The 14,100-nt window shown below is 40.6% G+C and overlaps 1 protein-coding gene and 1 pseudogene across 1 annotated transcript; one reads left to right on the top strand and one right to left on the bottom strand.

The window, feature by feature from the left end:
* Positions 1-3,849: 3,849 nt before the first annotated feature.
* LOC115282507 (putative olfactory receptor 3A4) lies at positions 3,850-4,797 on the top strand. The gene has a single exon (XM_029928566.1). It carries the CDS (start codon positions 3,850-3,852, stop codon positions 4,795-4,797), a length of 948 nt encoding a protein of 315 aa, XP_029784426.1.
* Positions 4,798-10,840: 6,043 nt separating this feature from the next.
* LOC115282734 lies at positions 10,841-13,961 on the bottom strand (annotated as a pseudogene).
* Between the last annotated feature and the right edge of the window lie 139 nt (positions 13,962-14,100).

Genomic DNA, 14,100 nt, shown 5'->3' with positions numbered 1-14,100 from the left:
CACAGTCTCATGGTCCGTGAGTTTGAGCCCCACTTTGGGCTCTGTGCTGGCGGCATGGAGCCTGCTTGGGATTCTGTCTCTCTCCCTCTCTCTGCCCCTCCCCAACTCATGAGTGTTCTCTTTCTCTTTCTCAAAACAAATAAATAAACTTTTAAAAAATTTGAAGAGTACTACAAAAAATGAAGCTCAAAATATAAAGGTAATTTTTTAAAAACTGAAAAAATTCATTCGGTATTATGCCCCTTTTGGCAAACACAAAAAATGATAAGGTGTGCATATGGCAGAGGGTGTGGGTGTGTGAATGTATATGCGTAGTGAATAAGAGATAACTATTGGGTCAGGCTCGCCTTTTTCACGTGAGCAGGGACCAGATATCTTGCTCACCTCTTGTCTGGCATATTGCCTGGCAGTATTCTCCTCCCTTTCAGTAGCTTAGCAAGAAGTAGGCTCAGCAGTTCAATGGCAAAACCAGGGCTCTGCTCTCCCGGAGACATCCCCATTTAACAAAACTACTTCCCCATCCTGGAGGTGCCAGCTGTTGGGCAGCTGCCTGGGTGCTTCCTTCTCACTTCCAATTCCCAACAATATATTGAGTGTCTGCGGGGGGCGGGGGGGGGGGAGTCCCTCTCCACTGAAAATCTTGGCCTAGTCTGTCCAGTCTAGTGATGGTCACCCTTTACCACCCTCCACGGGGAATAGGGAGAGTTCAGGGATCACTGTGCTCTGCTACTTCTTTGCTTGTGACCTTTCCACAAAAAGTGCCATGTGGTTCTAGTTGTACTTGATGCCTAAAGCCACTTTTAGGAATTAGCAAAAGTAGGGCAGTCTTGGTCTAAAACATACTCCAAACCTTTCTCTTTCTTTATGATGTTGGGGGCCTTGAAGGTTGGAAAACATTTAGGATCAAGATGGTACAGGGTCTTGATGGTACAGTGGGAACAGAAAAATGGCAAAGCATTTGTTTGAGGCTAGAAAAGATGCTGAGTTTGAGGATGGTTAATGTGAGCTGTGTTTCGAGATGTGACGTGAGCTTGTGAGATGATGGAGGTCTGGGGATGCTGCTCCAGGACTGAGATCGGAGAAATCCTGCCCAGGCTCCACCCTCCTCTCGGCTCCAAGCTGCAGGCAAGGCTGGGCAGTTACAACACACTGCTCTTCCCCACCCAAGCCGATGGGCTGAACTAACCCAGAATCCCAAAGTCTCAACTCCACCTCTGAAACTGTGTGAACTTTACCATACTTTAAGACTTTCTGAGGGACGCTTGGGTGGCTCAGTCGGTTAAGCGTCCAGCTTCAGCTCAGGTCATGATCTCACGGTTCGTGGGTTTGAGCCCCACGTCGGGCTCTGTGCTGACAGCTAGCTCAGAGCCTGGAGTCTGCTTCAGATTCTGTGGCTCCCTCTCTCTCTGATCCTCCCCTGCTTGAGCTCTCTTTCTCTCAAAAATAAATTTTTTAAAAATTTAAGAAAAAGACTTTCTGAAATTCATTTTAATTCCATGAAATGCTGATAAAAGTGCAAATACACAGTGTGAAAATTAATAAAGGGAAACATCACTAAAATGGAGTGTGGAAGCCACAAGGGGGAGCTGTCACTCTGCACCACTCCACCTCAGGTCCAGGAAGAACTGTCGATTACAGACCCCAACAGAAGAATGCGCAGGGGACAAGAATTATCAATTTTAGGCCCCAACCGAAATAGATGTACATTGCACCTCTGGCAAGTAATAGACCACCCCAGCAACTCAGCCAATGAGAAATCATCATCACTCTTGCTTTTCTTGAAGGGACAAGAACTCCTCTCAACTTCCTCCTTCTTTATAAAACAACATTCCTCTCTTTTGTTTGTGGGACTCACCTGTGGTTTCTGCCATAACTTGCTTGTCCCAAACTGCAGTTCTCTGATATTCCTGAACAAACTCCTATTTGCTGATAAAATAACTGATTTTTGTTTGTCAGATTAATAATAATAGGTGGTGAAGAACATTTTTGTTAAATAAATGAATGAAATTTTCCATATCCATGAAGGTCATACTTGGAAACATGTTGAGAAAGTCCAAAACATTTTAAAAGTTCTACAGATCATTATGTCTATGGCGAACACACTTGTTTACCTGGTTCTGGCTCCCCCTGGAAGGTGCTAATTTCTGGGGCCTCAAGAGGTAAGGGTGGAGTGGAGAAAAATCCCAATGTGAAAATGATGTCATATCAGCTGTTTGTCTCTATCTCTCTGTCTTTTATAAGCTATTGCCTCTGTGAGGGCCTTTGGGCGAGCATGACTGTCCCTCCTCTGGTTAAGAAGTGTCCATCCTCTTGTCTGGGTGAGTGCCGTCCCAAAACCCCTCACTGGACTCTTGACTTGGTTTACATATCAAGGGAACGGGCTCTGGAATGGCTTTTCCCTTCCCCTAAAATATCAAGTGGGACTTGGATGCTTGAATATGAGAGATTAGAGAGAAGGCAGTGATGATTAAGGTTGCCACTCCTGCTACTGGGAGGATGGCAAGGTTGCTACCAAAATATTTAAGTCAAGAGCAGATTGAGAAAGATCAGTGCAGAGCTGGAGGGATTGACTTGGAGGTGATACTGTGAACAACATGTCCATGTAGAAGAGGCTAGGCCATTAATTGGTGGTGTTTGACCCATTGTGGTCTTGACATTATTCTCAAAAGTAATCATCAGGAAATGTCTTCCTCTGCTTATGCCTTTTGCCACTTGGGAGACCCAACTCCAGCCTTTTCCTGTTCAAGGAGACTTAAACATCCATCCTTCAACCAGAAGTTGAGACTATGCATTTTATTAGTGTGACCACTTTGGGGAAAGGCAAGTATTACCCAACTGGTCATATGGGGCCAGTCACAGCACCATCACAGCTTCTGTCCTTATCTCCATCAGGTCTATGATAGCATGTATCTTGGATGATGTGTGACTAGGGCGATGAGATAGAGGAGCAAGAAGCTAAGTGATGGTGGAATCGGAAGCAGAAGGGAGTTCAGAACCTGGGTATGTGCTTGTTCAGCTCTGCGAGAGAGCTCAACTGGGTATCCACTGATCCCACCTGGGAACTGCCTGCAAATTCTCACCCTACTCAAAAACCTTTTGTACATTTTTCTTAATCAGCAAAAGGTCAGTACTTTGGATCCCAAATTTCCCAAATTCTGTATGGAGAAATGCAATATTTTTTTGCTGTTTAGAAAATCTACAAGGCTGGTATTCCCCAGCTGTGGAGCTGGAGATGTCCTCAATGGTATCTTCTCATTTCATGTCACTATTTCCATTTCTTTAATTTCATGTCACTTTTCTGAAAAGTCCAGACCAGTGCTCAGCTTCATGAGTTAATCTCTTGATAGTCTGGCCAACAGCAAGCATCTCAATACCGCCATCAGACATAATGACATGTTATGTGAAGATGGTGGAGACAGGTTGTGGGAGCGTGCCTTCCCATTCCCTTCCCCTGAAGCCTCCACTTCACCCCCTGGGATCTTGTGTACCCAAATTATGGCCATGCCACCATCCACAGGCTTGAAGTTTTCTTCTTGGAACTTTGGTCTCAGAAAAATCATCTTTCCCTTTAACTTTCAAATATTGCATTTGTTCCCCATTTTATGTCCATTCATTTAGATCTGTTTGAGTCTCTCCAAGGCTGTTCTTACTCATTAAGTATCATATTGATCAAGTCTTTTCCTATTATGTCACAATCTTTAACTCTGTTACATTTTATGTGTCCTTGCATCCTGGCCCTCTCTGGGACATTGCTACACTTGGTGGTTGCTATCAGGAATCTCATTCTCCTTTCACCACCATTGGCACCTCCTAGTTTTTGCTCAGTTCTGCTGCTGGTGGAAGAAGGCCATGGATCTGGGAGCCTCAGGAAACTATTCTGTTGTCACTGAGTTTGTCCTGCTGGGTCTGTCAGAGACTCCAGCTCTGCAGCCCATCCTCTTCATCATCTTTCTTCTTGCCTATGTAGCTACCCTTGGGGGCAACCTCAGCATCCTGGCCGCCATCTTGGTGGAGCCCAAACTCCACACCCCCATGTACTTCTTCCTGGGGAACTTGTCCCTCCTGGATGTCGGGTGCATCAGCGTCACTGTCCCGGCCATGCTGAGGCGCTTCATGTCCAATAACAGAAGCGTTCCCTACAAGGCTTGCCTCTCACAGCTCTTCTGTTTCCACCTCCTGGCAGGGGCCGACTGCTTCCTTCTGACAGTCATGGCCTATGACCGCTACCTGGCCATCTGCCAGCCCCTCACCTACAGCACCCGCATGAGCTGGGGAACTCAGCAAGCTCTAGTGGGCATGTCATGTGTCTTTTCCTTCACCAACGCACTGACTCAAACTGTTGCCGTATCTACTCTTAACTTCTGTGGCCCCCGTGTGATCAATCACTTCCACTGTGACCTCCCACAGCTCTTTCAGCTCTCCTGCTCCAGCACTCAGCTCAACGAGCTGCTGCTTTTCGTAGCAGCAGCCTTCATGGGTGTGGCCCCACTGGTCCTCATCACTGTGTCCTACGCACACGTGGCAGCTGCAGTCCTGAGAATCCGCTCCGCTGAGGGCAGGAAGAAAGCCTTCTCCACGTGTGGCTCCCACCTCACGGTCGTCAGCATATTCTATGGAACAGGTGTCTTCAGCTACATGAGGCTGAGCTCAGTGGAGGCTTCAGACAAAGACAAAGGGATTGGCATCCTCAACACTGTCATCAGCCCCATGCTGAACCCACTCATCTACAGTCTCCGGAACCCTGATGTGCAGGGCGCCCTGCAGCGGGTGTTCACAGGGAGACGACCTGCAGAGTGACATCCCTTCCTCTGGCCTTAACGAATGTCATGGCTTTGCTTACAGCTTCCTAAAGGTATTGCGACTAGTGCAAGTGGGAAGGGAGTATGATGAAATGGGGTTGGAGGCCGGCCTGGGAAGGAAAATACAATAAAAATTATAATAGCTATCACTTATTTTATGATACATGACAACCCTCTTCTCGGTGACCGACATCCACTAACTCATTTAATCCTCATAATAACCTTATGAGGTAGATATATAGTTTCAATTTAGGAAATTGAACCTTAGAGAGGTCAAGTAACTTGCCCAAAGTCACACAGCTAATGGACACCAGAGCTGGGATTTGAACCCAAGCAGGTTACATTTTTACCGCATCTCATTTCAACGAGGAAGGATATCTATAAGGTGCGTGGGGCAGGGGTGGGGGTGGGGAATCGGCAACAAAAAGAACGAAAAAGGAAAGGAAAATCAATGTTACAGGGAAAACGTTATTTAAATAAAATAGAAATGTGAATCAATTTTATTTTTACTCCTTTGACAAATTGACACGTTGTTCCAGGGCAGCTGGGAGAGATTAAAGGGGTTGCTGGAGGCCAAGTTAACAAATAAATCAACAAAAAGGAAACAAGTGTTCAAACCAAGCCTGAGGGAATAGGCCCTGATTAGAAATATCAGAGGTGAGGAAGAGTATGTTCATATTCATTTCAAAAATACAAAAATTATGTGTAATACAATTAGGTAGAGAAAGAGGTTTGGCTCATTGGGAAAAATCTTCCTGACAGAATGGAGATCTTTACCATCTCTGATATAAATTTGAAATCAACCCTCTCCTTCTGCATTGCTGTAAGGAGAAAGCACTTCGCTTATTCAATTTATAAACTTTAAAGAACTTTTTCCACAATGTAATAAAAGTGCACGAAGGTAATAAAAGTTCAAAAAGAGTAAGGGCTCCTCGGTGGCTCAGTCAGTGGGTGCTGGCTCTTAATTTCAGTGCAGGTCATGATCTCACAGTCGTGAGATGGAGTCCTGGGCTGGGCTTTGAGCTGAGCATGGAGCCTGTTGGGATTCTCTCTCTCCCTCTCTCTGCCCCTTCCTTGCTTATGTTCTCTCTCTTGCCCTCAACATATATAAACAGTTTTTTAAAAAAAGAAAGTTCAAAAAGAATAAATTGACCTTTAAGTTTGCCATTCAGAGATAATCATTATGGTCATTAAGCATATAATTGTTAAAACATTTTCATAGTTAATATTTAGTTGCCAAAATAAACTAATTCTATACCTAAATCTCTGTAATCTGCTTTTTTCAGATGTAAGGGGACAGCTTTCCATGATAATTAATATAGATCTTCCTCATTTTTCCCCCATGGTTGCATAGCATTCCTTTGAATGGATGGAACAAAATGAATTTAACAACTACCTGTTAGTGAACTTGTGTTGGTTCAAGTAATATTGTACAACATAGTGCAGTGAGCTTTCTTCTACATTCACCTGTGCACACTCGTCTAAATATTTGCTGAGGGTAAATTCCCACTAATGGAATTCCTGGGTCAAAGGATATGTAAATTTTCAAGGCATTTGAAAACAAATTGCCAAATTGCCATTCAAGAATGATTGAATAAATGGATACTTCCGTATCACCCATAGCTTGTATCTCCGCTGATGTGACAGGTCCAACATTATACCTCAGTGCTCTTCTCATTCTAAATTAATCACTAGTAAAGCTAAAAATGTGTGTGTGTGTTTCTAAGATCTTTTTCTTATAAACTTGGAAGTACTCTTAATTGGTTAATGATATTAATTCATCTCAATAACATAGCAGCTATTATGCTTTCTTTTGTCATACACAGTTTTAAATTTATACATGGTAAAAGGACTCCATTTTCTCAGTCACAAAGTTTTGGCATCTGGTTTTGACATGATATCTAGAGAAATCTTATTTATTTTTGAATGGATGGGTTCTTTGATTCTTTCCCCCACTGATATTAAATAACATTTTTTCCATTTGCTAAATATCCTTATAGTTTAGGGTTTGTTGTAGGACTATTTTTCTAGCACTACACTAGTTAATTATTGTGGCATTATAGTGCAAATCACTATGCAGTTCTTAAGATCTTTCTTGTTATCCCTCTTTCCCTGGCATTGGTGTTCCAACCTCTCCAATTTCTGCAGCTGCCTACTCCCATCAATCATCCTTCTAGATTAATTTTATAATATGCTCATAATAATTCTAATATAGAGCATATCAATAAATGAATTTAGGAAGAGTGGACAACTTTGAGTTGTTAATTTTCCCATTTTGGAACAAGGTATATCTTTTCAGTTCATCAAGTCATCTTTTAGAGTGTGAGAGATTTTTAAAAATTTTGATTTTAATTCCACTTAATACCCAGACAATGTCATATTAGTTTCAAGTGTACAATATAGTGATTCAACAATTCCATACAAAACCCGGTGCTCATCACCACAAGTGCACGCCTTAATCCCTATAACGATTGAACCCATTCCTCCACTCATCTTCTCCTCTGGTAACTGTTAATTTGTTCTCTATAGTTAAGTCTGTTTCTTGGTTTGCCTCTCTTGCTCTCTTTTTTCATTTTGGTCATTTGTGTTGTTTCTTAAATTCCACATATGAGTGAAATCATTCAGTATTTGCCTTTCTCTGACTGACTTACTTCACTTAGCACTATGCTTTCTAGCTCCATCCATGTCATTGCAATTGGCAAGATTCCATTCTTTTTAGGGCTGAATAATATTCCAGTGTGTGTGTGTGTGTGTAGATAGTTTTATATCTATCTTTTTTGAGGAATCTCCATGATATTTTCTAGAGTAGCTGCCCCAGTTTGCATTCCTAACAACAGTGCAAGAGGATTCTCCTTTCTCCACATCCTCATCAACATCTGTTATTTCTTGTGTTGTTGATTTTAGCCATTCTGACAGGTGTGAGGTGATACTTCATGCGGTTTTGATTTGTATTTCCCATATGATAAGTGAGGATAAACATCTTTACATGTGTTTGCTGGCCATCTGGATGTTTTCTTTGGAGAAATATCTGTTTGTGTCTTCTACGCATTTTTAAATTGGATTATTTATTTTGGGGGGTGTGGAGTTTTATATGTTCTTTTTATATTTTGAATTCTAACCCTTTATCAGATATATCATTTGCAAACATCTTCTCCCATTCCATAGCTTGCTTTTAGTTTTGTTGATAGTTTCCTTCGATGTTCAGAAGCTCTTTATATTGATGTAGTCCCAATAGATTATTTTTGATTTTGGTTTCCTTGCCTTAGGAGACATGTCTACTTAAAATTGCTACAGCCAGTGTCAGAGATGTTACTGCTTTTGTTCTCTTCCAGTATTTTTATGGTTTCAGGTCTCAAATTTAGGTCTTTCATCCATTTTGAATTTATTTTTGTGTATTGTAAGAAAGTGGCCTAGTTTCATTCTTTTACATGTTTCTGTCCAATTTTCCCAACACCATTTGTTAAAGAGACTGACTTTTTCCCATTGGATATTTTTTCCTGCTTGCCAAAGATTAGTTGACCATATATTTGTGAGTTTATTTCTGGCTTTTCTATTCTGTTCCATTGGTCTCTGTGTCTATTTTTGTGCCAGCACATACTTTCTTGATCACTACAGCTTTGTAATATAACTTGAAGTCTGGAATTGTGACGCCTCCAGCTTTGCTTTTCTTTTCAAGGTTGCTTTGGCTATTTGGGATCTTTTGTGGTTCCATGCAAATTTTAGAATTATTTGTTCTGGCTCTTTGTTCTTCCAACCCATAAGCATGGGATGTCTTTCGATTTCTTTGTGTCCTTTTCAACTTATTTCATCAGTGTTTTATAGTTTTCAGAGCACAGGTTTTTCACTCCTTTGGATAGGTTTATTCCTAGGTATCTTATTATTTGTATAATTGTGATTGTGATTGTTTTTTAATTTTTTTTAATTTGAGAAAGAGAGCATGATTACTAGTCAGGGGGAGGGGCAGAGGGTGGGGAGAGAGAGAGAGAGAGAGAGAGAGAGAGAGAATCTTAAGCAGGCTACACGCTCAATGTAGAGCACAACATGGGGCTCAATCCCACAACCTTGGGATCATGACCTGAGCCTAAATCAAGATTTGGGCACTCAACCGACTGAGCCACCCAGGCACCCCTGTAATTGGGGTTATTTTTAAATTTCTCTTTCTTCTGCTTCATTTTTGGTGTATAGAAATTACACACATTTCGGTATGTTGATTTTGTATCCTGCAACTTTACTGAATTTGTGATCAGTTCTAGCAATTTTTGGTGGAGTCTTTTGAGTTTTCTATATAGAGTATCACATCATCTGCAAACAGTGAAAATTTTACCTCTTCCTTACTGAGGTGGATTCCTTTTCTTTTTGTTGTCGGATTGCTATGGCTATGACTTCCAGTATTACGTTGAATAAAAGTCGTGAGAGTGGACCTTCCCGTCTTGTTCCCGACCTTCTTTAAATGTTTGGTAGAATTTGCCTATGAAGACATCTGGTCCTGGACTTTTGTTTGTTGGGAGTTTTGTGATTACTGAATCAATTTCTTTGCTGGTTAACAGTCTGTTCAAATTTTCTATTTCTTTATACCTCCATTTTGGTGGCTTTTTTTTTTTATGTTCTAGGAATTTACCCATTTTTTTCTAGGTTGACCAATTTTTTGGTATATAGTTTCTCATAATATTCTCTTGTAATTGTATTTCTGTGGTGTTGGTTATTTTCCCCATCTCCCTTGTGATTGCATTTTTTTGAGTCTTTTCTTTTTTTTATTGATAAATCTGACTAGAGGTTTATCGATGTTATTGATTTTTTCAAACTATCAGCTTCTGGTTTCACTGATCTGTTCTATTGCTTTTTTCGTTTCTCTATGATGTATTCCTGCTCTGATCTTCATTATTTCCTTCTTTCCGCTGATTTTAAGTTTTTGTTGTTGTTGTTGTTGTTGTTCTTTTTCTGACTCCTTTAGGTGTAAGGTTTGGTTATTTATTTGAGATTTTTCTCGCCTCTTAAGGTAGACACGTAGAACAGCGTTTTCTGCATCCTTTGTGTGTTTTCATTTTCATTGTTTCCATGTACGTTTTAATTTCTTTTTTTATTTCGTGGTTGCCCCAGTCATTGTTTGGGGGTATGGTACTTAATCTCCATGCATTCATGGTCTTTCAAAATTTTTTCTTGTGGTTCACTTCAAGTTTCATAGTGCTGTGGAAAAAAAAAGATACATCACATGAGTTCAATCTTTTTTTAATGTGTTGAGGCTGGTTTTATGGTCAACATGTGATCTATTCTAGAGACTGTTCTATGTGCACTTGAAAGGAATATGTATTCTGCTGTTTTAGGATGGAATGTTCTACATATATCTATTAAGTCCATCTGGTCCAATGTGTCATTCAAAGCCATTGATCCCTTGTTTATTATCAGTTTAGATGATCTGTCCATGGATATCAGTGTGGTGTCAAAGTCCCCTACTATTATTGTATTATTATTGATTAGTTCCTTTATGTATGTTATTGACCGTTTTATGTATTTGGCTGTTCCTATGTTGGGTGCACAAATATTTACAATTGCTGTATCTTCTTGTTGGATTGTCCTTTTTATTATTCTACAGTATCACTTCTTGTCCGTTGTTACAGTCTTTGTTTCAAAGTCTACTTTGTCTGAAATATGTATGACTACTCTGGCTTTCTTTTGACATCCATTTGCCTGATAGGTGTTTCTCCATCTACTCACTTTCAATCTGCAGATGTCGTTAGGTTAAAATGTGTCTTTTGCAGGCAGCATACAGATGGGTCTTGTTTGTTTTTTATCCATTCTGACATCCTATATCTTTCCATTGGAATGTTTAGTGCCTTTACATTTGAATGTAAAGTAACTGTTGATAGATATGTATTTACTGCCATTTTATTACTTGTGGTTGTTTCTGAAGATTTTCTCTGATCCTTTCTTGTCTTTATTGCACATTTTGCCAATTTTTTAGTGATACATTTGGTTTCCTTTCTCTTCATTGTTGGCGAGTTTATTAGTGGTTTTTAGTATGTGGTTACCATTAGGTTTATATATCACATCACCTGCGTATAGCAGTCTGTATTAAGGTGATGGCCATTTAAGCTTGAACCCGTTCCTTTCTCCTCTCCTCCCCATGTTCAAGCATATGTTTTATATCCCTTGTTTATTACTTCCTTGACTGATTTTTTAACAGAAATGTTCGTTTTCACTGCTTTTGTGTTTCCTACTTTTATACTATCACTTTTGTTCTCTCCTTTCCACTCAGAGTTCCCTTTGATATGGCTTGTAGGGCCAGTTTAGTTATCATGAACTCCTTTAATTTTTGTTTTTCTGGGAAACTCTCTCTCCCCTTCTATTCTGAATGATAATCCTATTGAATAGAGTATTCTTGGCCTCAGATTTTTCCCATTAATCACTGCTGTGTGTGTGTGTGTGTGTGTGTGTGTGTGTGTGCATGTGTGCACACATTTAATTGTATTGCGACAAAGTAATTTGTACACTTTTAAAGTTTAAAACTGAGAACCATCCTTCCTTTCCAATGGACCAAAAAGAAAATTTTAAAATAAACAGGAACAAAATTACAATGGACAATGTCAATCCCAAATGAGATCCTATAGGTTCTTCTGATTCTCCCATTGAATGGCAGAGGTCAAATCATCATTAGGAGGGAATTTTATTTTAAAAGTGTCATCTTAAACTGCAAGAATGTCAATTAAACATCATGATTAAACAGGACAAAGGAGAAGCCATGTTGTCAAAATGCCCACTTAACCCGCCCAAACATCTCAAACCCACCACTTGCTGATCATCTAGAGCCCCATTTTTAAGGGTTTTCCCCTTTTTTCTTTTAAACAAGAGAAAATAAACAGAAATATATTGGTAAATGCTAGCTGTCCATATTCACATACAAGCGCAGGGTTATCTCTGAGCTCAATAGTCCGAGGAAGAAGGGGAAGCGCTAGATTCCATGCAGCACTACACTACTGGGGGCGGGGGGGGGGGGCATAGCGCCCTCCAGTTTCCAGCAGCGCTAAGGGAGCAGCTTTTTCTTTTTTCTGACAAAACATGGTGGTGTTGATTCCACAAACGTTTTGTTGAGACAGGAAGGGATAAAAAATGAATTTGGAACAGAAAGGGGTAGAGTTTCTTTCCCCACTCTATTCTATTCATGGTATTTCCTCCCAAAATAAGTTGAGAACCGTGGTATAAAGAGAGCAAAGAGACTTAAAATTTTTTTTAATGTTTTATTTATTTTTGATACAGAGAGAGACAGAGCATGAGAAGGGGAAAGGCAGAGAGAGAAGGAGACACAGAACCAGAAGCAGGCTCCAGGCTCTGAGCTAGCTGTCAGCACAGAGCCTGACGCTGGGCTTGAACCCACAAACGTGAGATCTGACCTGAGCCAAAGTCAGAGGCTTAACCTACTGAGCCACCTAGGCGCCCCACAAAAAGGCTTTAAAAAACAGGATGAATGAGCACAAGAGGAGGGAAAAAAATGATTACAACTTGCTCCAAGGGACTGGAGAAAATTAAAAATGAAAGTTTGGAATCCATCAGTTAGTCATTTTTTCCTTCATCTTCTCCTTCTTCCCCCTCAATGTCATCTTCATCTTCCTCACCTTCATCCTCATCTCGTTCTTCGTCAATAACTTCCATTCCTCCTCCTTCCCATTGCCCCCTGTCCTGCCCCTCCCCTCCTCCCCCTCCTTCCCCGCCTCCTCCATCATCCATATCAGGAACCAAGTAGTACTGCAATGAATTTGGCCAAATATCCTCTTTGCTGACCTCTCCTAACTCATCTGCACCCGCGTCAGAATGGTTAGCAAACCAGGTAAAGAAACTTTCTAGTTCCTCTTGCTGTCTCTTCCTGATGGCTATGTTCTGCATTTGACTTGAACATTTCATCAAATCCTTTCCAGATTTCCATTTGATTTTAGTGGACTTTGAAGATGGATCACCACTCTCATTCAGATGAAATTCTTTGGAGAGAACATTTTTTTCAAAGTAAGGGTTTTCATCAAAATAAAAATCTGTAACCTGATTTAGTATCTTCAAGTTTTGTCCCTTCAACTCCTGTCAAATAACGCAGCACCTCTTCATCCTTCTCCCCAGGAGTGCACACACCTGTGGATGGTTGAGAAATGTTGTTACCCCCAAATTTGGGATTTATGGTGATCAATTCTGACCTCTTCTGAGAAAATGGTTGGTGGAGTTTGTTATATATCTGTTCTACTTTCAAAATCTCCTCACTAACTTTTTCATTAAGTCTATTTCATTTTGTACTTCATCAATATGTTCAATTGCTTATTGCTGCTCTTTATCTCCCTTTGGCAAGTGCTGAGAGGTCAATGTCTCCTTTGACTTGGGGGCAAGAGGCAGTTTCTTGAGGTGGGAGACTGGTATTTAGGGCCACGCTGTGAGAAAAGTCCACAAAACAAGGGCAGATGCATGTCCGGAAGGAACTCCAATTACTCTCCCATTCAGCACTTGGAATATATTATGCCACTCCTTTCTGTCATGCAAAGTTTCTCTTAAAAATATCATGAGAGCCTTATGAGTTGTACCTTCTAAGTTAATGACTTCTTTTGTCTTGCTGCTTTTATGAGTTTTCCTTTATTACTCTACTTTGCAAATTTAATTACAATGTCTTGGTGTGGGTCTGCTTTTGCTGATTTTGATGAGCGTTCCCTGTGCCTCCTAGATCTGGATATCTATTTCCTTCCTCATATTAGGGAAGTTTTCAGCTATTTTTTCTTCAGATAATTTTTCTGTCCCCCCTTTCTCTCTTCTTCTAGGACTCCCATTATATAAATGTTATTATATGTTTGATGGGATCACTGAGTTCTCTACATCCATTCTAGTTTTATGTAATTCCTTTGTCTCTCTTTTGTTCGGCTGGATTCCTTTCCATTCCTCTTTTAAGTCATTATTCATTCCATCAGGTGTGTTTCTCATTTCACTTATTGAGCCCTTTATCACTGCTATGTTAGTCCTTATTTCTGTGTTAAGGGCCAAACTCATGTTTTCCACTCTTTTTGCAAGTCCAGAGAGTATCCTTATGATCATTGTGTTAAATTCTCTATCAGGCATATTACTTCTATCTGCTTCACTTAGATCCCTGGCCGTAGCCTTGTCCTGTTCTTTCATTTGGGATAAATTTCTCTGTATCCTCATCTTGTCTGCTTCTCTGTGTCCGTTTCTGCGTAAGAAAGTCGGGTATACCTTCTGCTCTTGAAAGTTAGTGGCTTCATGACGAAGAGGTCCTGGACACTGCAGTGCAGTGTCCTCTGTTCACCAGACCCTAACCTGACAC

The sequence above is a fragment of the Suricata suricatta genome, chromosome 17 (genome assembly GCF_006229205.1).
Source record: "Suricata suricatta isolate VVHF042 chromosome 17, meerkat_22Aug2017_6uvM2_HiC, whole genome shotgun sequence".
Classification (NCBI taxonomy): Eukaryota; Metazoa; Chordata; class Mammalia; order Carnivora; family Herpestidae; genus Suricata; species Suricata suricatta.
This window is presented reverse-complemented; position numbering and strand designations above follow the sequence as displayed.

Excerpts from the sequence above, each read along its gene's own strand:
- LOC115282507 (XM_029928566.1), top strand. The coding sequence starts at position 3,850 with ATGGATCTGGGAGCCTCAGGAAACTATTCTGTTGTCACTGAGTTTGTC.